The sequence below is a fragment of the Canis lupus genome, chromosome 5, assembly GCF_003254725.2.
Source record: "Canis lupus dingo isolate Sandy chromosome 5, ASM325472v2, whole genome shotgun sequence".
Classification (NCBI taxonomy): domain Eukaryota; kingdom Metazoa; phylum Chordata; class Mammalia; order Carnivora; family Canidae; genus Canis; species Canis lupus.
Genome location: NC_064247.1, coordinates 52,824,576 through 52,850,822, shown reverse-complemented (window position 1 = coordinate 52,850,822; position 26,247 = coordinate 52,824,576). Strand labels below are relative to the sequence as shown.

Here is a 26,247-nt window from a genome sequence, read left to right as displayed (position 1 = left end):
CCATCAAATGCTTCCCCCTTTATGATCTCACTTCCAGCAGCCTCTCCAAACTCTTGTCCAACCGTCCTCTTCCTCCATGATACTCTAACCCCACCTGCCTCCTTTCTGTTTTGCAAGGACACCACATTCCATCCCACCTCAAGGATTTTGCAAATGCTGTTGCTGCCACCTGAAATGCCCCTGTATGGCCAGCTCTTTCTCAACCATGAGGTCTCCCCTTACAGTTTGCCTTCAAGAAAGTCCTTCTACTTCCTTTTCCAAATAGCCCTCTTCCCCACCATTTCTATCTGTATAACCTTCTGCTTTATGCCATTCCTCAGTTCGTTGTCCTCATCTTTAAATCATTTCATTACTTTTTATTAGTTTAATTTTTTTCTCTTTTGTTCTGTGATCTTGTAGATCACTCACGGCTGGGTCCCTAGTGACAAAGACAACACCTGGCACATTATAGGCTCCTGATTGTTTGGATTCTCTTCTGAAGCTCATAGTTATACTGAAAACTCCTACATAGAGAGACAGATGATGTCACATCATGAATGTTTTCACTAAGCTCCTCCTCTGTTTTAGAATATAAAAGCAAATAATAGACAAGGTCCTTGAACTCAATACCTTTGTGGTATAGACTAAAAAAGAAACCAGAATAATTATTCTTTGAAGCATTAATAAGTACTAAGAGGAGAATTAGGCAGACCTCTGCATGGCACAGATAGTACCTTGGGACAGGAGACACAGGTGTGGTCGGGGAAGTGGACATGTAAGCATTTGTTATTATTTTAATTTTATCATTATTTGCTTCTCTGTCCTTCTTCCCAACTAAAATGTATATTCACAAGGGTAGAGACTTTGTTTTGTTTAAATTGCATTATCAGCATCTCGGATCATGTCTCGCACACAGCTGGGGTTCAATAAACATTCATTGACTGACTGACAGAATGAACAAATCCTGCGCGATGGAAAGGAGCCATCAGTTAAAGATCTGGGAGGAGGTCCCTCCATACACAGGAAGCAACAAGCATTCGTGCTTGGTAAGAATATGCTTGTTGTGTTTGAGGAGAGGCCAAAAGGCCAGTCAGTGGGCTAAAGACCATGAACAAGGAAGAGTGTGCAGAGTGGTCAGAACAGGTAGGGCCTTCCCGGCCCTAGTAAGCAGTTTGGGGTTTCTGAATTTTATTCTATTTTAATCATCAAGCAAAGTGCTTGATGATTAGTTTGATTACATAACTACTGAATGAAAGTGTAATAGGTCTACAGAAGTGGGGGATGAAAGGAGAGCGCCTTGTGAGATGGCTAGAATGATAAGGACAAGCTTCTTGGCAGTGTCACTTGGAGCTGAATTTTGCTAGACTAAGAAGGAGCAGAGGACAGAGCAGCTTTCATATGAGTCCACTTCTGCACATGGCAGGAGCCCTTCCACGATATATACAAAGGCAAATGCAGAGCTTAGATTGTCCTAATTATTTAGCTTTGCTTAATATTAGAAGGACAAGATACTGGACATGCAGATCAATGCAGAATATACAGCTGACAGAGCTTAGGAATGTTTTCTTTATTTATAAAAAGTTCCTGAAAAGCAGTATCATTTTATCTGTCTATCCTCCCTCAATCTGTCACTCAATTAGTCTATCACTTAGGCATTAAATAATTATTACTGGCATGTCTACTTCTCAGTAGGTGAGAAAGGTGAGAAAGACAATCATGGAATTCAGAATCTAACAGGACCTCCCAAAATCGCTCATGTTGGAAAAATTCTGAGACAGGATAGTGTAGTTGAAAATCCTTATGAACATCTGGTCCTGAGTTCACACCCTATGTTAGCTCTGTATTATCTTATACTTTAGGACAAATCATGAAACATCTCTGAGTCCTTGGTTTCTCAACTCAAAATGGGAATATTAATTTTGCCTTCCTAACATGATCATGGGGCTAAAATGAGTCTAACAGATGTAAAGGGCTAAACAATGCCCAGCATGTTTTCAAAGATAAGTTTCCATTCAACCTTCTGAACAAACCTATGTACAAAAATAGGCTCTAAGTCTGTAACTTTATTGTCTGATTTCTTCCTAAGTCATGATTTTTTTCCAGCTTATCATTTGAATGCCAGTAAGGAGTAAAGATGAGACTTGGCTCCAAACACTTTCATACTTTAGTTCCATCCTGGCCAGCCTCCCTCACACAGATCTTTCTCCAGACAGAAAAAGAAATCTTAAGGCAGGAGATGCATTCAAGAACAGCTGCCTGGAGAATGTCTAGACTCAATTTGTAGAGCAGGCCATGAGTCTATTAAACCTTGCCCTCTTTTGTTGCAGGTAAAGATCCAACATGAATCTTCTGAAAGGCAGTCTGCAGTGTTGGTTGAGAGGTGATGCTCTGGAGCCCTGTTGGCCAGGTTAAGCCCTGCAGGGGTGATATTCCAGTTGCATTATCTTGGATTCCTTAACCTAACTCTATGGTCAGAGAGTCGGCTAACCACCAACTTCATCGGGTGGTCGTGGTTGGGAGTTTTATTTTTATTTTATTATTTTTTAAAGATTTTATTTATTCATGAGAGACACACAGAGAGAGGCGGAGACACAGGCAGAGGGAGAAGCAGGCTCCATGCAGGGAGCCGGACGCGGGACTCGATTCCGGGTCTCCAGGATTACGTCCTGGGCCGAAGGTGGCGCTAAACCGCTGAGCCACCCGGGCTGCCCCTAGTTGGGAGTTTTAAAAGGAGAGAAGAGACATTAATAAAGGGCACAAGTCCTTCTCTATGGTAAGTGTTAAAAAAAAATAGAATCTATAGGTGAATTTATTTTTAAAGGAAAAATACTTGGAAATACAAAAGAAGCCCCCCAAATAGACTGTTCTTGACACCACTGCCCTTGGAAAGAAAGGCCAAACAGTGGCCTTGTTATTTTCTGAAACCTAATTAAAAAGGCATAAGAATTTATTGAAGTGGCTTGGGCTAAATCCACCTGAATATTCTGTGTCTTAAACTTCATAAGGTACAGGCTTAAAAAACCTCCCTGTCTTCATTCTTGCCCCATAGTGATTCAATTTAGCACACTGGGATGTGAGGGCTCATCTTTTCCCAGATACCACCGTGAGGAACCTGTTTTGCCATTGGTCAATCAGAGCAGGTCTTGACCAACTGACATGTAGCCATATTTAAGCTCCAAACAACTTTAAAACTAGTCCTAAGAGGTTCTGGTCAAACAGAGACTCTAGGGCATGCTTGTTTCGTTTAAGTAAAAAAAAAAAAAAAAAAAAAATCCCCAATAGCTTTCATGAAGGGTCATTTTGCACTGAGCACTGATGTGTGTGCCAAGACTCCACACATGTTGGTGCCAACAGTGATGGAAATAACAAATCACCCGGGAATGGTCTTATATTCCAATCTTGCCCTCCTGTCTCATTCTCCACAGGTGATCCCACAATCACTACATTTCCTCCAAAATACATCTTGATTCCCTTCATTTTTTTAACCTCTACCTCTACCACCTTGTCCATATGAAGTGATAAAACCTCTCTGTGACTCAATTTCCTCATCTACAAAATTGGATATCATCTACCTCTTAGGATTAACATAAACGGAGTCGTATATTTAAAGTGCTTAGGACACCCTCAGTAGGAGTGCTGATTGCTCTATTTATTGCTACTGTTTTGTTGTTGCAATGGCTTCTGAAGATATTTCTACCTGTTTCTTCACTAAGTTTATTATTTATGAAGCATTCAAAGGGATCTTTACAAAATAAATGTCAGCTCATGTCACTCCCTGGTTTCAAACTCCTGTGGTTTCCCAACATATTTTGAGAGCAGCATCCAAATTCACTCCATGGCTCTCAAGACCCCCACCATTTTACCAGGACACTGTGCTTTAGCTATTGCTCCCCCAATGTGCAGACACACTTCCCCCTTGACTCACTGCTCTAGCTGTTCAGCTAGAATGAGCAGCAATGTCCTGGAATGTCCAGCTACTAGACCTTTTGTGACTAGGTCCTCATCATGTAGGGCTCAACCTCAATGTCACCACCTCAGGCCTTTCCTGATCATCCTACACTTTCTTTATCCCACTCCTTGTCCCCAGTTACTATCTGAACACTCTTTAAAACCTTTTCTTTATAACACTTACCACTATTCAAATAAAGAGTATAGATGCATTTTACTTTACCCCACAGTGGTGGTGTTCTGATATTATGAATATTTCACTTGAAAGCCTTAGGTAAGGCATTTCTTCCCATTTCCACAGGATCTCTCCCTCCCAGTTGTTTAAGGGAGTTTCTAGACATAGTCACATAACCCACCAGCCCTCGGAGGCATTTGTAGTTTTCACTCTGTATGGGGTAGAAATATCAAAAACACAAACACAAAAGCATGTTCCAAAATATTAGGTTGAAATAAATCATCTAGAAGACTCAAAATAGGCTTATACTATCTTTTAAAGACTATCATTAAGATGAAAACACAAAATTAAAAAGTTCAGAAGAGAAAATGGTAGACTCCTGAGATCCACCCACAGACCCTGGTCTGAGAAATGCTATACTGTATGAATCTTTTCTCCCGAAGAAAAAGTAGGCTCTCCCTTCCCTCGTGTCTGAGTCAGAGATTTCCTGAGTCAGGACGACACTCTGACACATCTTAATGGGAGGAAAGCCATATTTACAGCTAATGAATAAAATATTAGCCGACTCTGCTAAGTACTGACAGAGACTCAGCGTTAATTGCTGCCCTGGGACGAACCTGCTTTGCTCACAGAAATAGGGGCTGCTTATTCAAGAGGTATACCAGCCAGCTTGGTTTGCATGAAAGAATGATGACAAAGAATAATCTCCCAAGAATCATTTCACTGTTGGGAACTAATGAGATATTTATTCCAGAGATAACAAGGGATGGAGAGGCCACAGGTTGAGGAAACCAAGACTCATTGTACACCTTCTGTATTTTCCATACTTTCAATTTATCTCATTTAGTCTTCATGACAATCAATGAAGTAAGTATTATTGTGTTGACTTTACAGATGTGTGTATCACAGCTCCGGGCTGTCAGAGTTGTAGAGGAGGGGTTTTGGCTCTATGTGAATCTGACCCCAGACTTGTACTGGGTGCAGTGCCTAGTGCTGCTTCTCCCATTTAATACAGGATATGAAGAGGTTCAAAAGTGAAAGCGCCTACTGTAAATGCACTGAGTTTCTAACAAGATGATTAAAAATATATATCCATAAAAATACAGCTAAAACATAGACTTCTCTTTTATGAATAATAGTTGAAAATAATGAAAGTTTTATTTAACAGTATGATGTATTCCTTAGGTGTTTTAAGAACTGCCAGGTAATGGAGGGGTAGAGACCCTGTCTACTGTACCAATGAGTAGGTCTTGGACAGATGGCTGGGAGTCTGGGGTAGGGAGGTCGGTTTTGGTCCAAGCGCAACTTGGATTTTAAATAAATAAAACTAATGTGTGTGCACACATATGTGTGCATGCATGTAAGATACTTTTGTCTACTTTGTACTTTGCTATATTCTCAGTGTGTATATGAGGGCTTGGCATATAGTAGTCAATGAATATATGTTGAATGAATAAAATCTGCCCCAACAAGAAAAACATTGGACTCTTCAGAGAATGAGCTTTTCATCAAATGATTTTTGAAGGCATTAAGGTTCTAATTATGATTCCTGCCTTTGGAGGGGGTTATATAACAGCTCAGCAAGTTTTATCGAACACTCTCTAGGTGCTTGGCACTGCACTCAATGCTTTACGATCATTGTTTTATCTAACTCTCACCACAACTGTATGAGTCAGGTCCTATCGGCCTCCCATTTTACTTAAGTAGAAACTAAGGTTTGCAGAGGTTAAGGCATTTGTCCAAGGTTATATAGATGTTAAGTGGTAGGGCTCAGTTTAAAACCCCCAGAAGTGTTAATATTATGCTGTGCAGCTTGCTACATCTGATAATTGCCAGGTCCCCTTCCAGTAATGAGACCCAATATATTCTGTTTCTAATCTAATACTTGTACTGAAGATCAATACCATGAACATAGGAGACGTTCCTTCCAAACAAGCCCTGGTTTCCATGGAAGTTGTCCGTAAGGCTGCTCAGCATCACGGCACTTGTTTAAGTTAACTCATCACCGCAACCTACAGTCCCAATTCCTCAGCATGGCACCTAATTAACTTGGGAATCCAACTTCATCTCTTATTCTTCTACATCAGAATACTTTGCATCTGGGGGCATCGTGGTGGCTCAGTGGTTGAGCATCTGCCTTTGGCTCAGGTCGTGATTCCCGGGTCCTGGGATCGAATCCCACATCAGGCACCCCATGGGGCCTTGCTTCTCCCTCTGCCTGTGTCTCTGCCTCTCTCTGTGTGTCTTATGAATAAATAAAATATTTAAAAAGGAATACTTTGCATCTGTTTATCCTCCACTTTATTATTACTGCCTTGTTCTCAGTCATGCTCTATCTCTATACTGAACATCCATTGGTGCATCCATCACCATTGTAGCACACGTATAGTCACATGGAGATGCTCTCAGAATGTGAGTCATGAGGGAACCAAGATGGACTCAGAGCACAGAATTATATTGTCCCCTCAAACTGTCACCCTGGGGCCTGTGTTCATTGAGTAAACAGTGCAAATCATTGCCTTAGCTGTCTAAATGGTTTTTCCTCTTTCACACAAATGCACAGAGAATGTGGCTTCACTGACCTACTCTGTGTTGTCATTTAACTCTTTTAAATGGGCGACTAAACTAGGAGTTCCTGGTACACGTGAACCACACCCAACACCACTTGGTCAGTTCCTTGGTGAACACAGAGGTCTTATCTAGTCCTTTTTGGGCTTGTTCCTTGATGAACAAGGAGGTCTTACCTAGTCCTTGGTGGGCTTGTTCCTTGGTGAACAAGGAGGTCTTATCTAGTCCTTGGTGGGCTTATTCTGTGGTGAACAAGGAGGTCTTATCTAGTCCTTGGTGGACAAGAACCTCCAAGATTTGGTTCCTGTCTACCTCCATTTCTCTCCATTCCATCCCAACCTTACCACACCAGTTCTACTTATCTATTTCTAATTTTCACCATTGAGACCTGCTTCCTTACACCTCCTGCCTGGGCCTACAGCACCCCTCCCTATGTTATCCAGTACATATCTACCCTCCATACTCACTGCAAATGTTTCCTTTCTAGATCCCTGCCCTTTTATAGGTAGTGTTCTGGCTTCCTCCCATGCTGAAGCTGGGCCATGTGACTTGCTTTGACCCATAAGATGTTAGCAAATATGATACAGCAGAGTTTAAAAGTTGTTTGTGCAATCGGTACTGTCTTGCTTGCCTGCAGCTCATTCCTCAGTTAGCTTGCTGGAGGGTGAGACAGCTGGTGCAAAGTCAGGTTGCCCCACTCATGCCAGCCAAGGCAATCCTAGATCAGCAGCTGCAGGGTGACCCCCACACATGAGCAACCCCAGTCAGTATCAGTAAACCTCCCTAGGTAGTCTGCAACATACTAGCAACACTAGCTGAGCTCAGCCCAGATCAGCTGAACTCACACTCCTGCTGTATGCTGCTGATATTTTGTTGCTTGTTATGTAGAATGATTTTAGCCAAAAAAAAAAAAAAAATACAATTTCTAGAAAGACTTCATTGACTCTCCCAAGGACAGGCAATCACTCCCATATTGGTGCAACCTCTAGTGGGTTTTTTTTTTTTTATGATAGTCACAGAGAGAGAGAGAGAGAGAGAGAGAGAGAGAGGCAGAGACACAGGCAGAGGGAGAAGCAGGCTCCATGCACCCGGAGCCCGATGTGGGATTCGATCCCGGGTCTCCAGGATCGCGCCCTGGGCCAAAGGCAGGCGCTAAACCACTGCGCCACCCAGGGATCCCGGTGCAACCTCTAAATCTTATACTTTCCTCTATTAGAAAACTTAACATATTCTACTATTATAAACATTTGGTAAGTAATATAATTATTTGTTTTTATGTCTACTTCTTCTAAGCCTGACCCTCTTGAGAAAAGAACATTTTTGTGAAGAAGTGAGGTCATATAATCAAAACAATTTGGGCACTCCTGTTAGTACAGCCATTATGGAAAAGCCTATAGAGGTTCAATTAAGAATTGAACTGCCGGGACACCTGGGTGGCTCAGCAGTTGAGTGCCTGCCTTAGGCCCAGGTTGTGATCCTGGGGTCTTGGGATCGAGTCTCACATCAGGCTGCCTGCATGGAGCCTGGTTCTCTCTTTGCCTGTCTCTGTCTCTCTCTCTCTCTCTCATGAGTAAATAAATAGTCTTTAAAAGGGGGGAAAAAAAGGAATTGAACTGCCATATGACTCAGCACTCCTGGGTATGTTTCTGAAGGAAATGAAATCAGCATCTCAAAGAAATACTGCTTGATTCATACTAATACCGCAGCATTATTCACAATAGCCAAGATGGAAACAACCCAAGCGTCCATCAACAGATGAGTGGATAAAGACACGGAGTATATATATATACACAGCAATGCTATTTAGTCACAAGAAAGAAGAAAATCCTGCCATCTGTGACAACATGGATGGACTTTGGTGGCATTTATGCTAAGGGAGATAAGTCAGACAGAGAAAAACATTCACTGTATAGTATCACTTATACATGAAATCTAAAAAAACTGAAACTTGTAAAAGCAGAGTATTTCAAAAGAGTAAATCGTAGTTACCAGGGGCTGAGGGGTAGGTGAATTGGGGAGATGTTTAAGGGCACAAACTTACAACTAGTACATAAGTTAGTTTTGGAGATCTAATGTGTAAACAGTGATTACAGTAAAAAATAATGTATTATAAATTTTAAAGTTACTAAGAAATTGAATCTTAACTGTTCTTAACACAAAAAAGAAATGAAAATTATGTGAGGTGATAAAGGTGTTAGCTAACGCTGTTTTAGTAATCCTACTGCAATTTGTAAATGTGTCAAACTAACACCTTGTACACCTCAAGTTTACACAATCTTCTATTCCCATTATATTTAATAAAAAATAGTTTAGGGATATTTGGGTTGGAATCACAGTTCTGCAAGAGGCCAAACTTTCTTTTATTATTTTATTTTATTTTATTTTTACATATATTTTTTTAATGAGGCCAAACTTTCTGAGCCCAATGTCTTTAGCTATAAAATAAGGACAGTAGCACCAATTTTGCAGTCTTGAGAAAAGGAAGAGAGAAAATCTATATAAAGTAGCCAGCTCAATGCATGACACATCAACGGGCTCAAACAGATAATATTTGGATGAGTGAATATATGAACTGACACCAGTATGGCAAAATTCTCAGAATAAGTACAGCAAAAACAGAAGGTCTTTTGTCCCATTACCAATTCCTAACATCACACCAGCTGCCCACAGCATTCTGTAGCCTCTAATTCGATTTACTACTATGGAAGCTGATGTTTCAATTTACTGAACCCAACTGTATAATAAATAAAAGTACCTCAGAGGACCATCTTTGCAATTTAATGTCAGCACAGCAGTTAAATGCAGTTTATTTAATCTCTCTCTAAAACAAAAGTTGCAGTTTGTTGCTTATAAATCTGTTCTTCCTGCAACCCTTCTGAGAAATGCAGACACCTGGCTTGTGCTTATTGCCTGCTCTCAGGCTGGCTAAGCAACCTGTCGGTGCTCGGTGGGCTGTGCTTCCCGCCAACTCAGGAACAGGTACTCACCTCTCGGGAGGCAGGCAGTGCTCTTTCCCAGCTGCTGCAAGAGCAAGAGGCAGAATGAAAAGGGGAGCAAGTGGTGGCCTGGTTAAAGTGAACTTTGTGCAATGCCCTGACCCAGAGACAAAATGAGGAATGGCAACTCACTGGCACCCCAAGCCTCCCCCACCCCCAGCACCCAGGGGACCCTCTGTCCTGCAGTGCAGCACTCACCCACACTATAGAGTGCTTCTTTGTGAGGATGATCTTGATCTTTCAGATTAGACTCTGACCCGGAGCACCAGAACTCGTGTGGGGCTCTTTAACTCATGTATCCATCGCAGGGCCCAGGGCAAAGAGTGCAGCTAGCTGCTCAATACAAGCTTAGAATAATGATAACGGTGTGTCTATGGAGCGCTTACTGGTGTGCCAAGCACTGTTTAAACTCCTTCCATGACTCATCTCAGTTATCCTCACAAAAGTCCTGGGAGATGAATGTTATTGTCAACCCCATTTTACAGATAAGGACAATGAGGCTCCGTGAGCAACATGCCCAAACTTAAAGAGCTAGTGAGTGGGGGAGCTGGGATTTACAAAGGCCATTTTATCACAGAAGACTTGGTGCTTTGTTCTGGGTTCTCTGACAACCTTCTTTGCTTTCAGAGAGACATTTTGAGACCTGAATTATTTAACGTTTCTAAAAACCATACTTGGCCTTCTTGGTTATAGAGGTGGCCAAATTATTATTTAAGTTATATTTAGAAGAGCACTTTTTTCCCTTTTCTTTCCTTCCTTTTTTAGCCAGGTAAAGAACTTTATTAACCTTGTTTCAAACTTCAGTTTAATTAGCTGCAAAGAATTAATAGTATCCAAGCAAAAACTGAAAAGTGCTGCAGTGTCGTCCAAGGGGCTTGCACTTAAAAGACTAGAGATCTAGAGTCCATCAGATCCATGAACAAAATTTTTGAAAGCAGTCCTAATATAAGACAGCAGTTCCCAGGAACTTCTTCAAGTTTTGTCTTCTTCAGAAACTGACTCAAATCATTTTGCTTCATTCTTGGAAGTTTCCTCAAAGTTCCCCACAAGATCCAGAACATCATCCTCTTTGTCCTCTCCGGTAACAAGTGGTGCTGTTTCAACCTCGGATTGTGTGGGCAGAGCTTCAGCCAGTCTTCTTCAACTAGTCAGACTGTCTGCACCAGGTTGGTCTAAGACTCTGGAAGCGTTTCTTCCAGCTGCTTCCTCTCAGCAAGGCCTGTGAGGGTGAAAGTGTTCGCTGCCTCATGTGCTGGAACTTCAGGGTTGTGAAGAGAGAGAACTGTTCCTTGGTTTATGAACATACTCACTTCTTCAATACCAGAGATATTGTTTACTCCTAACTTCTTTAAGGGGAACTAAGGTTTGGGGCTCTTGGGTGGCTCAGTGGGTTGAGTGTCTGCCTTTGGCTCAGGTCGTGATCATGGGTCCTGGGATCGAGCCCCATGTCGGGTTCCATGCTGGGTGGGGAGTCTGCTTCTCCTTCTCCCTCTGCCCCTTACCCCCCGCCCTGCTCAGGCTCTTTCATGCTAATAAATAAATAAATAAATAAATAAATAAATAAATAAATAAAACCATCTTTTTAAAAAGGAGAATTAAGGTTTTTATCATCTGCTGTAGCCCTTCTGTGAACCATCGTCTTCTAGCAAGATGTTCCTTCCCCACCAATGTGCACCTGGGCTTGCAATCTGGCCCGTTTCTCCTGGTTCGTGACAGTTTCTCTCATCTTGATGGAGTGGAAATGGGACCTTGGGGGACTAAGGTTGGCGCTCAGAGGGTCCCGGCCAAACCAACGGAGACTAGGTGCATGCATGAGGGGACACAAGATGGCAGCCAGCATGTTCTATCTCTTTATATAGAATTTTCTTTTAGGCTAAGACTCAAGATGATCTGCAGCAGTGGTTCTCAAAGTATGGTCCCTGGACCAGTAGCATCAGTAACCCCCCTGCCCTGAGGAATTTGTTAAAAAGGAAAATTCTTAGGTACCCAATCCAGACCAAACAAATCAGAAACTCTGGGAATGGGGCCCTGTGATCTGTGTTTTAACAAATCCTCTAGGTGATTCTGGTGCAGGCTGAAGTTTGAGAAACTATGAGTTCAGGATGTTTAACAATCATGAGGTTTTCAAAGCAGTCAAATGAGCAATGCAAGATGCCATCAGCTCTCTGAGCGTACCATCTGCTGGCACTCATGGCCACAGTAAGACAGATGTTAGCATGGAACTATGTGCCACACCAAAGTGTGTGTTCACATCAAGTTCCATTAGAGCAAACATAAGCAAAGGTATTTACAGTGTCAACAGGATCCAAGCACAGTGTTGGTGGAAAGGGGATGAGAAGATATTCCTTTAAGTAACAGAGAAAGACACAAAACAGCACAAAAAATTGGCTTGTTTCTGGAAAGGGCCAGTGGCAGGGGGTGGGGTGGGGGTGGGGGCCTTCAACTAATTACTGAAGGCAGATGACAGAGGCCTGAGGGACCCTCCATTAGGATCACAGGTCAAGTTCACACTGACTTTCCTCCCTTTTCACTCCCTCTCCTCTCCTATTGCACTGATTGTGTTGACAACACAGGCTTTGTAGGAAACACAAAAGCTCCCGGCTCCCTGCTCCACTACTTTCTTTTTCTTCCTCTTGGACCTAGTCCCAGTGATCAAATGCAATGCTCTCCAGGGAGGCAGACTGGCCCAGGAGCGATAAGGGGCCAATTCCTGCAGATTTGCCATTTCACGGGCAAGCTGCCACGGCCTCTACGTAAAAATAACCAGTGATGGATGTCCAGCCTCATGGAAAAGCAGTTCGGCATTATCACCTGGGAGTTGACACACAGAGAGGGAAGTAATGGGGGGATGAGGCATTGGAGCCGTGACTCCCACTGGCTGGCTTTGTGCAGAGCCCTGTGCATTTCCTTACCTTCCCTGTGGCTCTCGGAAATCGCAGCCGCCTGCCTCTGGAAGGCCTGGAGGTTTACAACTGGTGGCTTCGGAGGCTTTGGAGGAGGAGGACCCAGGGACTTGATGGGAGGCAGTTGTTTTGTTTTGAGAAGTTGATGATGCCTGTCAACTGGCTGTTTCTCTGAGCATGGATAGTAAAAAACAAAAACAAAAAAATTAAATTTTAAAAATGCAGGCTAATACTATTTCCATTTCATGGCTTCCTCCATTAAATTGACAGTCCTTGCCTCAGTCTTTCTCCCCTCTAGTCTACTGTCCTCCTACTGACCAGAGTGTCCTGATCATATCACGGGCCTGCTGCCCAGAGGAAAAAGCCTGGCTTCCTTGGCTTGACATCTACGTGTGTACTCCATCCTCTGGCATGTCAATACCACATGGCCCCAGTCCACGTTTCCAGATTCTCTTCTTACCACACTTACCATCCTATTTTCCCAACCTTCAGCCCAAATATCTTTCACTCATGCCAATGGCTTCTCAATTCTCCAAATTTGATGTAAAAAGCCATCATATATCCAAGACTTCATTCATGCCTTTCTTGGTTCTGGAATGCTGTTCCCTCACTTCTTTCTCAGATAGCTCTGATTCATTCTTTAAGGCCCTGGGTCACCAATGACACCTCCTCTGGGAAACTTTCATTGATTTTAAAATCAAGGTAAGAATTAACCTGTCTCTGTTTTGTATTCCCATGATGTATCCTTATTATGTCTCTATCGGTGTTGTGATATATCAGAGGGGCAGATCTATCTTCCCATTGAGTGTTGGCTCCTCGTGTGTGGGGACCAGGGTATACTGATCTCTTGCCAGCATCAAGCACAGTGCCTGCCTCCAAGGAAATGGATGGCAACTATCCCCTGAAGGGTGCTTCAGTTGCTTATGACATGCAAATAACATTGGCACTGTAAAGACGAGGGGGATTGATGCCTGATTTCTAGGACTCATAGCCTGGGACAAGCTTCAGGGCTAACTTTGTGGTATATGGGCATCTGTGGATTTTGTGGTTTTATGTCCTGGAATTTCCCAGGACAGTCTCAATTTCATGCATTTTGCCCTTCTGTGCTCAGAGGCCAAACTCCAGCAGAAAGTCCAGTATTGTGTATGAAAATTGTATCTGCCTCTTAGACTGAAAATAGCACAAAATCTTGTATGATCCATGGGCCATGATTTGGGGTTCACATAATACAATGGTTGACAACATGCACCATCCCTGGTAAAAATAAAGACGTTGGCCAGTGTTTTACAAGTTCCTCAGTGCAACTTCCACAGAGCCCTGCTGCCCTCTGGGAGCAAAGAGGGGATGGGTGGTGGTGGGGGGAAGCTTCCTTCTTGCCCCTGCCAGCAGGGGTTACATCAGTCTGGTCTGAGTTCCTCTCTTCATAGGCTTTACTTATAAGTTGGGATGTCAGAAATTATAGTTCTTATCAAATTAAGGAGAAGATGTAGTGAGAATGAGTGATCCCTTACTAACTGGGTTCCTAATTTTTACCAGGCCCTGGGCTAAGAGATGGACATGGGTCATTTCGTTTAATCCCCTCAACAGCTCCATCAGGTAGGTGGCCCATCCTTCTTTCCTTCTTCCCATTCATCCTCTTTTCTTATCCCTTCATCAATAACGATTTATCTACTATTTTCCAGGCATCATTCTAGAAGTTGGGTATAGAGTTAAGAACAAGAATAGAGATAGAGGCCTGGGTGGCCCAGTGGTTGAACATCTGCCTTTGGCTCAGGGCGTGATCCCAGGGTCCTGGGATTGAGTCCCGCATCAGGCTCCCTACAGGGAGCCTTCTTCTACCTCTGCCTGTGTGTCTGCCTCTCTCTGTGTCTCTCATGAACAAATAAAAAATAAAAATCTTGAGGAAAAAAAAGAATAGAGATAGAGATCACCCTCAAGAATTTTCATTTTAATAGGGGGAGACTGAGGATACGCATGCAGACAAATAAACAAGGTAATCACAGAGACCTGTCAGGTCTATGAAAGAACTAGAACAGGCTGCTATGAAAGAGCGCAAACTGCTGATGGTGAAGTAGTGGGCTTTAGCTAAAGAGGTTATCTGAAAAAGTGTCATGTGAACTTAGATCTAAATGCAGCTACAGAAAGCTCAGAGGAGAGTTGTCTAGGAAGAAGAACAGCAAATGTAAACGTTCCGAGCATAATAAAGGCTCTTCATGGAATAGCAAGAAATCCATGTGTCCGCTCTTGAGCCAGGGGGAGACGGGCAGCAATGAGTCAGATACATAAGCAGGGTCCAGGAGGTGCAGAGCCATGAAATCAGTAGTAAGTAGTTCAGACTATTCTAAATTCAGAGGGGGAAGCATGTACTATTGTAAGCAGGAGATCCCTCCACCCACTCCTGCCCATCCATCCATCCATCCATCCACCCATTCAAGCATTCAACAAATCCTTTTTGAGGACCTACTGAACCTGGCTTTGTTCTTTTAGGTGCTAGGGATACATGGTCAAGAAGACAGTTTTTATCCTTATGTAACTTATATTTTACTGAAGTAAACAAACAGCTATGTAACAATATACCAGGTGAGGATGGGATATGAAAGTCAAAGCCATGTAAGACGACAGAGACTGATGGAGGTGGGGTAGTCATTTTAGATGGTGACTCACAAATTCCACTCACAACAGATGACACTGAGCAGAAACCATGATGAAGTGAGGGAGGGAGACATCAAAGGCCTGGGGGGAAGGAAGTATGTTCCAGGCAGAGTATCAGCAAGTACAAAGGCCCTGGGGTGGAACTAGCATGGTTTATCTAAGGGAAAGCAAGAAGGCCGGTGTGGTAAAAGGAGGAGTAAGAGAGGTAAGAGGGGCCAAATGACATCAGATGGTATAGAATGGCCAGAGTTGAACTTGAGCAGGGGAGTGCTATGGTCTAATTTATGATTTAGAGGATCACTGTGCCCACTAGGAGAAGAATCAGGTCGTAGGGGGCAAGCATGTAGAAGCAGGGAAACCAGCCGGACCACTGTGGTCCAGGAGAGAGAGGACAGTGGTGTGGACAGTGGTCTGGACAGGGCAGAGGGCAGAAATTGACTAAAGCAGGAGGATACAGAACATATTTTGCTGGTAGAACCAAGAGCTTGCTGATGCAGTGGGTGCAAAGAATGAGGGGGAAAGAAGAATAGAGCGTGGCACCTAGGCTTTTGGCTGCAGCAACTACAAGGAGGGTTGTGCTGTTTACCAGGTTGGGGCATATTGGTGATGAATCCGATTCGTAGCAGAGCAGACCAGGCCATACAAAGTTAAGTAGACTGCCCAAGCTTATGCATCTTTTTAAGATATAGAGCTAGGATTCAAACCCAAGCTTGACCAAACTTTCAATAGAATTGCAGGAGATCAAGCATTTACCCAGGCCTGAAATTACAATTTGGCAGATGGGCTTAGAATACCTGCTCTGGAGTTTGGAGCAAAACTCGCCCAGATCAAACATGACCATCAGTAAGCTCTAAATTAGAAGAACTTAGTGGCCCATCCCCTAGGCCCACGAGGATGAATTCTCACCTGGGGTCTGGCTGGCAAGTTCACTCTCATAGACAGGCTGGCAGGAGCTCCCCGCTGGGCTCCTCTCAGGGTGAGGGGTTTCTAGGCTCTTCCTGCCATGTTGAAAAAATAGAAAAGTGGGATCTTCAGGTGATTTTCTTTGGGCCACCGAGTAACTCTGGGAAGGTAGGGTCTGGGCTCCTTCTGTTTCCAGCTGTCTCCTGGGTTCTTTTGGAGTAAGCCCTCTGCTTTGCTGCTCCTCCGGATGGAAGCCCCTGTTTGTATAACTGGGAAGGAAAGAAGCTGAAGACATCTCATTTCGAGATGACACCTTCTCCCAGTTCCAGAGCTTGTCTTTGAAGCTATCTGTCACTGCTACTCTCCTCTCGTTGGTTATCTCAGCACTTGACTGACTCACGTCTAACAGCAGAGAAGTTTTCTGTAAATTCACTGCAGAACCAGGAGACCTCTCTGGAGGTCCTGGGGAATTCGGACATTTCTGAATCTTGCTCCCCTGGGCCACTTTCATATCCTGGAGTTTAAGAAGCTGGGGTTCAGCACTAGAACAGCATAGTGGGAGCGGATTGTGGTTGGGCAAGAGGGGTTTCCCATTGGCCAAAGTTCTTGTTGACTGTGTGTTTCGAATGCCACCCTTTCGAGAAACACCTGCTGAGAATTTAATAGGTCCTGGAGGAGGTGGCGCATCAAACTTTTGAAATTTAGCTCGAAGTTCCTTGAAGTTTCTTAGCCCTTCCTAAAGCGTAAGAAAAAAAAAGTCTCATTACTCTAGGGAAAAAAACTGATTAGTTGACTTCACTGCACATGTAAGTGCTGATACAACACCATTGCTTAGTGGGCCGTGTCAGCTGGTAACACGACCTCTATGTGAGGTGCAATGAAAACAAATGTCTCCTCTTTGAAACACTTCAGGTCTGTTTAATTCCGTCACAACACGTAAAGGATACTTATAAAGGAGACAGTATTGACAATTGCTGATAAAGCCCTTGATACAGATTCTTGGTGGTGCCTTGTTGCCTCTACAAGTTCTAAACCTCCTAGCACAGCATTCAAAGTTCTTCATAATCTGGTGGGATTATGGTCTCCAGCCACAGCCCACCACAACTACCCTTAAACCAAATGGCATTATCATTTTCTAGAAATCTGTACCATTGACCACCCTTACTTTGCTTATATGTTCTTGCTTCACAAAATTCACCCTCCACCTAACTTGTCAGTTGCTCTCTTGCAACTTCGATGCCCACTTTTCTCCAGGAAGCCTTTCCCTGGGCTGACAGGTAGAGCTAACTTCTTCCCGGTCTCCTCGTGCTTCCATAGCTCTGGTTCTCTTGGCTGTTGAACTTAACTTTGGAACTAGACAGGTCTACATTTAAATTCTGACTCTGTTCTTTATCATCTAGGCAAATAACTCTGGGAAATGTGATATTAGCTCTCAGCATAGTCTCATCATGGAAAGAAGGGGTCAAGTGGTAAAAGGGTTAGGGCCACTATGCGTTGAGTGTCCATCACGGTGCCAGCAAGCCCGGGATAAATCAGAGCTATTTGGAAGAGGCTAGCTGATGCTCTTGTGTTTTGACTCTCCTTGGGAGAGTGTGCTCTACCTTCTGAGCTGAATTCAGTATATGAAAACAGTCGTAGGGGGGATCCCTGGCTGGCTCCACAGTTTAGCACCTGCCTTTGGCCCAGGGCGCGATCCTGGAGTCCTGGGATCGCATCCCGCGTCAGGCTCCCAGCATGGGGCCTGCTTCTCCCTCCTCCTGTGTCTCTGCCTCTCTCTCTCTCTATCATTCACAAATAAATCAATAAATCTATCTATCTATCTGAAAACAATGGTAGGAATAGCAGCCCAACCCTTGCAGCTGAGGAAGGATGTGCCTGGCATTACCCGGGCCGGGGGTGGTCTGGCAGGTAGGATGGGGCTTGCCTCCTGCTCAGTGTTGTTCCCACTGCTCCCCTTTTTTCTCACCAGGTCTGATTTAGTTTTATAACTGCACTTTGCCATCTTTTGTCTCCCCAGGAGGAAGGAAGAGGTGGAGGTAGAGTGTGAGTGGACAGCGCATGGAGCCCTTTCAGAGAGCCACTGTCTTCTCCTGGTCATCTTATAAAGGACCGAGTTTCGTGTAGCAAGACAATCTCCACACCAGTCGCTTCTCGTTTTGCCATCTGAGGGAATGCTGGGTGACCTTTTCTCACCATGTTTACAGTTGACTCACACCTGTCCTCCGAAGGTTCAGGGATGGAGGGAAGTTGAAGTAGCAAGAAGCAGGTGTCTGGGAGCTTGCTTGTATGCTCTCTCCCCCAGGCTGCCTGCCTCCAGGCCCTCCCTTCCTCTCTATCACACTCATACACACTCACACACACGTACACATTTATAGTTTTTTTCCCCCATGAATTGCTAAGTCTTGATTTCTTAAATAGATTTCAACCAGAGGTCAAATTAATTCAACTATACTTCCTCTCCCCTGATGTGAGGGAAGCCAGCACTGGGCATGGAACCAGGAGAGCTGAGTAGGAGGCTCTGCTCTGCCATTTTCTAGTTCTATGCCTTGGGCAATTCATTTCCCTGAGCTTTATTTTCCTCAGTATAAAAAGGGACTACTCTACTAACAGTTGAAGGTTATTGTAAGGATCAAAGGAGAGAGCTGTAGACCTACCACAGTGGTTTATATTTTTAAAATTGTGGTAAGATACACGTCATTTAAAATTCACCCTCTTAACCATTTTATATGTATGATTCAGTGGTATTAAGGGCACTCACATTGCTGCAAATGTCCAGAACCCTTTTCATCTTGCAAAAGTAGAACTCCATCACCATTATGCAGTAGTTCTCCACTCCCTACGTCCTACCCCCAGCACTCACCATTCTACTTCCTTTCTCTATGATTTTTCAAGTAGCTCATATAAGGGGAATCATACAATAATTATCTTTTTGTGACTGGCTTATTTCACTTAGCATACTGTCCCTGAGGTTCATTCATGTTGTGGCATGTGGCAAAATTTTCTCTTTTTTAAAACTGAATAATATTCCATTGTATGTATATACCACATATTGTTTATCTATTCGTCTGTTGGTGGACACTTTCTTTGCTTCCACTTTTTAGATGCTTTAAATAACATTCCTATAAAGATGGATATGCAAATCTCTCTTTGAAATCAGGTTTCCATTCCTTTTGGGTATTTGCCCAGAAGTGGAATTACTGAATCATTATTGTAATTCTATGTTTAATTTTTTGAGCAACGACCATACTGTTTTCTGTAACAGCTGTACCATCTTACACTCCTACTAACAGAACATAGGATTTCAATTTTTCCACATTCTTGTAACATAATATTTTTATAGCAGCCATCACAATAGATGGGATGTGGTCAGTGGTTAATATTTTTAAAGGAATGTAATGATGATTATTTTTAGCTCTTCACTATCTGAAGCCATATGAGCTATAGTTATTATTGGGTGGTAGATTTTAGTCTCTGCAGGGATGTTAGGAAAAACCCTAGCAGGAAATGGAATTATTCATTGATTCCCTCCAAACCCAAATCCTGCGTCAAGGTCACTGGTTCAGGAGGAAGTAAGCTTGATTATATCTCTTTCAACAAATGCTCATTGTGTGTCCATGATGTGGGCAAAAACACTATTTTAGACAAGGGTTCAGCTATTAAATATTATATTCTAAGGTCAGGGAGAGGCAGAAAATAAGCAAATACACATGAAAATATTAGAGACAGAAGCCATGTGGAGAACTGAATACCAAATTAAACAGTGGGTGGCTGGGTACCCACCAATAATTTTCCGAGCTCTCTTAGGGAAGTCATTCCCTTTCCAGAGCGGAGTTGTCTATCGCATAAGACTGTTGGCCCAAGTGAGCACCAAAGTCCCTCTAGCGCTAAAGTTTGGATTTTACTTTCTCTATTATGGGAAATAGTTGTGACACAATCTGTTGTTGATCATCACCTCTAGAGGAGAGGTCAGGGTTGAGGGCATGAGGCAAAGTACATGAGGATGGGTTGGGTGGTGCTCGGGGCTCACTCTAATGAAAACCATGATCCATTTTTCTGGACCCACAGCAGGTCTGTCTCCACATCCTACTAATGTCAAGTGTTTTTGTTTTGTTAAATAGGCTCGATGCCCAGCATGAGTCCCACGTGGGGCTTGAAGTTAAGACCATGAGATTAAGACCTGAGATGAGATCAAGAGTCAGACACTTAACCAACTGAGCTACCCAGGCACCCCACTGATGTCAAGGCTTAAGAAGCCCACAAACCCGTCCCTTCTTCATGCCATGGCCACTATCTCTGAGTCATCCTCACACATTGCAATGACTTCCTTGTGGTCTGTCTGCTTCTACTCTGGGTCCTTCCAATCCATCACTTACCCAGCTATTAGACAAACCTGATGAAACACACATCTGATCATGTATGTCCCCCGTTTAAAATTCTTCAGTTTGGCTTCCCCAAAGCTTTCACATCAACTGAAACTCTCTTGCATAGCACATAAGGCCCTCCCCCAAATCCCAACTCTGTTCATTTTCGGACATGATAGTGGGCCCTTCCCTAACACGTTTTCTTCCTTCTGGCCTCACTGAGTTGCCCAAGTTTTCCCACCTATTCTGCTCTTTCATGCCTATGCCTTTGAATGTACTATTTCTTCTGCCTGGAATGCCCATCTCTCTCCCAATTTCTGGAATTAGAAAATTGCTGCTTGTTCATGATTCAACTCATGTCACCTCAAAATGTGCGTTGGTTTACTGCTATGTGCTAGGAATGAGGGTTACAATGGTGAGTTAGCATTCCTGACCTTTCAGAGCTAGTGAAATGAGGAAGCAGACACAAACTGATCACTTTAGTGTAGGAGAGATGGTTATTCAATACACAGCGTGACATCTGTGAGAACACAGAGAGTGGGTCATGACAGACGAATGGATAAAAAAAATGTAGCAGGGCTACAAAGAAGGTTCTGTAAAAAATGACTTAGTTGGAAGAGGCAGGCAAGTGAGAGTGGCAGGAAAGGTGGCCCCAATAGCAAGAAGAGCAGGAACAGAGAAGGCGAGCATAGTGTAGATGGAAATAAGCAATTCTATGTTACTGAAGCCCTAGTGTTCCATATGGGAAGCTGGACGAGAATGTCAAGGCCAAGTCCCCTTAAAGTAATTAGGCTTAATCTTCAGAGTAGTTGGGGAGCTACTAATAAGTTTTACACAGGGCTAGGACAGACTTTGGTTTATATTTCATGCAGATTAGAGACCAGGAACTAATTAGGAGGCCAAATAAAAATGATAAAAGGTGGGAGTTGGACAGTGTTGGTAGGAATGGAAAAGAGAAATGTGCAGGGGGTGGTATGGACCAGACCCAGAGAGGGGAGGGAGGACTGCAGGATGATTCCTGGGTTACTAAATTGAGTAAGAGGATGGATGTTGGTTCTTGAAACTAAGACTGAGGACAGAAAATAAAAGTACTGGGGAGAAATGATGGCCAGTTTTGGATGTGATGGTTTGCCTTCTTAGGGGAGGCATCTAATAGGTAGTTATTTTGGGGTACCTTTTGGGGGTTAGAAATTTAAATTGGTATTTATTCACTTCTTGGTGAGCACAGAGCTTAAAAATATGAACCCTGGAGTCCAGCTGCCTGAGTTCAAATTCCAGTCCTGCCATTAATTGGCTTTATGACCCTGAGCCAATGACCTAAACTTTCTGTATTTGTTGCTTTATCTGGGGTAATAATTGTACTCCACCTCTTAGGGTTGTTGTGGTAGGTAGAATGATGGACCCTTAAAGAGATCCACATCCTAATCCTTGAAACCTGTCACTTGCATGCCAGAGGGACTTTCTGGGTATAATTAAGTTAAGGATCTTCAGATGGGGAGATGATCCTGGATTATCCGGGTGGGCCCAATGTAATCATAAGGGTCCTTGTAAGTGGAATGCAAGACACAAGGCCATAGGACAATGAAACAAAGATGAGGGTATGAGGGATGAAGATGCAATATTCTGATTTTGAAGATGGAGGAAGATCTAGGAGCTAAAGAATGCAGGTAGCCTCCAGAAGCTGGAAAAGGAAACAGATTTTTCCTAGAGCCACCAGATGGAACACTGTCCTGCTAACATCCTGATTTTAGGTATCTGGCTTCTGCAACTGTAAGATAATAACTTCGTGCTATTTTAAGCTACTCAATTTGTGGTCATTTGGTGCAGAACTAGGAAATGAATACAGTAGTATGAGGATCTAATTAATAAGTACATGTAGAGCATTCAGAAGGCAATAATAGGTGTCACTACATTTTAGCTCTTGTTATTTATAGGTGGTTGTTGTGACCATAGGGCTGGATAGGATCAGCTGGATAGGAAAACGTGTGCTGGCATCAGAGCCATGGACAATAGCAGAGGGCAAGAAAAAGGCCTGAGAAGAAACAAAGAGGTAAGAGTTAATCAAGAGATAGGGCAGCCCAGGTGGCTCAGCCTTTTAGTGCTGCCTTCAGCCCAGGGCATGATCCTGGAGACCCCGGATCCAGTTCCATGTCAGGCTCCCTGCATGGAGCCTGCTTCTCCCTCTGCCTGTGTCTCTACCTCTCTCTCTCTCTCTCTCTCTCTCTGTCTCTGCGTCTCTCATGAATAAATAAATAAATAATCTTTTTAAAAAAGAGAGATAAAGAGAAGGGATGGTCAGTATTAATGAAGAACTAGTGCCCAGTAGTGGCTAGTGCAGCAGAGAAGTTCTAGAAGATAAAGACTGAAAAATGTCTGGTGGATGGATATTGCAAAAGAATGCCATCACAGCAGCAAAGGGTCCCAGAGTGAATGAGAGGGGAAGAAAAAATAAATGACTAGCCCCCTCTCTCTCTCTCTCTCTCTTTTAAGGAAGCTGGCAATGACAAAAGGAGGAGAGGGGATAATTAGAATGGGATTCAGGATCAACTGAAGGTTTTAACTAATTTTTCTTTCTAGTGAATCTTTCCCTAACCCAGATCCTGGAAAGCTCAGAACTCTACTTCCCTCTGTCAGCTAGACCTCTGCCAAGCAGAGGCATCCAGGCAGGGATGGAGGATGAGCACAAGGATTGCAGGTCATGGAAGAGCAGATCTCTGGGGAGCAACCATAGACGCTCCCGTGCTGTGTATTGGGGAGTAGCAGGAATGTGTTCCTACCAGAATAATCCCATGTGGATGCAAGACTTCTCGCTTACCTGTAGCATACCAGCTCATTCCTGGCCCTTCTGAAAATTCCTAAAATAATCTATCATAAACCCCCTTCTGTTCAAACTGGCAGCAACAGATTTGGTTATCTACAGCAAAAAACACTGCCTAATACATTCTGGTTTGCTTTTCCTCCCATCACCTATCAGCACTCAACCTACTGCTATCTCCCTCCATCAGGATGTAAGTAAGCTCCTTGGGGACAAGTGCTTTGTCGGGATGGTTCACTGCCTTAACACAAGTGCCTGGAAGCATATTGGCCCATAGAGGGTGCTCAGTAAAAATGTGGTGAATGAGTAAATCCTTGACGTACAAGTCTTTTAGCAGCCCTTCAAGGCAGGGACAGTGTCTTCTTTATCTTGGTACCACCATTACTAGTGCCAGGGCTTACAAAGTGTTTGGTGAATGAACTGGTAAATGAACATTTAGAAAAATTCGCAGGTTCATATAATTCATGAACTGTAACTGTACAGAATTTTGTTTTTTTTTTTCCCTAAGTACAGCTTAGAATGCACACAGAAACAAATTCTTTAATTGCTGTGATACCAGAAGTCAACCCCAAAAATAGCCCTGAAGATAGCCTTGGCACATCTGATCTGGACTGGGCATGCTTTGAATACCTCATCTGGGAAGCAAAGGCCAAAACAATCTCAAGAGATGTTGTGAGAACAACCTAGGATAAAAGACAGTGGTGTCCTCTAAACACAAAGAGTTTATTTCTTTGATGTGGAAATTGACCAAGGGGTAGCAACCCGCCAGGAGAACAAAGACGTTGCTATTTTAGACACATGAGGAGACCAGTGTGAAGTAGTCATAAACCTGAATGTCAGTTCTTTAAATGCAGTATTATTATATCTACATGAATATATTTAAGCCCAACTAGGGGACAAGACTCCATCAGACACATGTCTCTCATTCAATATTTATTTTATACAAATCTAAGAAATGATAGTAACAAAAGTATGCATTTATGCCTCTTTCACACACACACACTTTATATGACGTTACTACATGCCAGGCTATATTCTATTCATTTAACTGATTTAAACCTTATGTCTAGCCCAGTGTTTTCCTAAGATACAGACCAGAATATTGAGGCATTGTGAGGCTAAGCAACCTGTCCAAGGTCACAGCAAGAATCGTCAAAGATGGGATCCCTGGGTGGCTCAGTGGTTGAGCATCTGCCTTCAGCCCAGGGCGTGATCCCAGAGTCCTGGGATTGAGTCCCACGTCAGGCTCCCTGCAGGGAGCTTGCTTCTCCCTCTGCCTGTCTCTGCCTCTCTCTCTGTGTCTCTCATGAATAAATAAATAAAATCTTAAAAAAAAAAAAAAAGAATTGTCAAAGCTGGGATTCAAACTCACATAATCTGGGTTCAGAACCCATGCTCTATCTTGGACAGCATAAACCAAAAGATTTGTTGGTGGATTTAGATTTTTTTCTTTTTCTTTTTTTTTAAGGAAAAGGCTAATATTTGATCAGAAGAATATAAATACTATACTACTAGCTTCCTAGGAAGTCTCTTTATACTTTGCCAGTTTCAGAGAATTGATAACTATGTTTTTTCCTCTCCTATCCCTATCATCCTTATTAACAACTCTTATGTATAATCTCTACAATAACCCTACAGAGTAGGTATTGTTACTGCCTCATTTTACAGGTAGAGATTGAATAACTTTCCCTAGTTTACAGTTAGAAATTAGGAATTTGAATCTGAGTCTATTTGACTATAGCATTGATCTTACCTATTCTGCTAATATGCCTTATTTATAAATTTAATTTACAATTCTTTTGTTATCTCACTGACTTTTCATGATCAATTTCACATGTCACACTAATTTTAGAAATTATATAACAAGTGTACCTCTAATCATATTTTTTAACAAATAATGATTCCAGCAACCAATTTGCATTTGCCTTTAAAACACTCTCTAAGACATTTTGTTATTTACACAGAGATGAGCAAAACATTGGATCTAATGTATTGCTCTAATGGGATTTTTAAAATTTTTAATAAGTTATATGACTTTGTGACTGTGCATCTTGGATTTTCAAGGTAGTTCGGATTTAATGTAATTTAAAAGTGATGCAAAGATGCAGAACCAGAAAACAAAATATAATTTAGTGCTGTACCCTTTCAAAATAGATCTGCAAATGAGAATCAGTCCTGTGTCAAATCACATATCCTCACTCCTGGTTTATAAAATATGGTACAGACAGCTGCTCCACCCTCTCTGGAGTTTCCCTGTCTTGGTGGTCTGCTTGGTAACCCTCTCCCGGGTCACAGCTCCCTGGGCTTCCATCTACAATGGCATGCTTCACACCACATGTAAGCTGCAGTGAACACAGACTGCCAGTGCTCATAAATTAGTGACTCAAAAAGTGAAAGTAGGCATAAAAATATACATAAAATAAGTTCCAAAAGGAGAAGACCCTGTTTTGGTGCATATTTCTTGATTTAAGAAAAGATGACTCATTTCTGAATTTCTGCAAATTGCTGAATATTGCCTTCGGGGAGGGAGGAACAATGGCAGCATCCATGGCCATGGTTTATCACACATTTCACATTCTTCTCCTGATAAGCAAATATAAGAGCCTTCAGGAAAAACACAGACTCCAAATCCAAAGCACAGAGAAAGGCAGCAGAATTTAAGAAATTATGAGCCCAGAAAAAGAGCAGTAATGGCTGTCAAACCCTTCCTAAGATGGAAAGAAAGAAAAGTTGATTAAAAATAGCATCTGACTCATCCTTCATGAATAAAAGAGCTTCGATCCAACCTTCACTACTACAAGAGCTATAATGATGGCAAAACGGCCTATGTTCCTGGTACCAGTGATTAATTCCAAAGCCCCCAGGAAGGGGTGGGAGCAAGAGAGCAGAGAAATGCTGTTTGAATCCTCCTGCCCGCCCCCTGAATGGACACAGGACAAAAACGTTA

At 42.9% G+C, this 26,247-nt stretch overlaps 1 protein-coding gene and 1 long non-coding RNA gene across 3 annotated transcripts in view; one reads left to right on the top strand and one right to left on the bottom strand.

Annotated features, from left to right (window-relative positions):
- FYB2 (FYN binding protein 2) overlaps positions 1-26,247 on the bottom strand; it is a 128,437-nt gene that overhangs the window by 81,895 nt on the left and 20,295 nt on the right. Inside the window, exons 2-4 of one of the 2 annotated variants that reach the window (XM_025427772.3) lie at positions 16,128-16,860; positions 12,579-12,740; positions 9,658-9,688 (exon numbers count right to left, since the gene is read on the bottom strand). In XM_025427772.3, the coding sequence (XP_025283557.3) occupies positions 9,658-9,688; positions 12,579-12,740; positions 16,128-16,860 (926 nt within the window). Of the gene's footprint in view, positions 1-9,657; positions 9,692-12,578; positions 12,741-16,127; positions 16,861-26,247 lie in introns of both variants that reach the window. The other variant, XM_025427771.3, reaches the window with a different exon arrangement.
- On the top strand, positions 7,701-19,195 carry LOC112647097 (uncharacterized). Its single transcript, XR_003128084.3, has 4 exons — positions 7,701-7,920; positions 10,695-10,832; positions 14,106-14,165; positions 18,142-19,195. It is a non-coding gene; the product is annotated as an uncharacterized LOC112647097 (long non-coding RNA).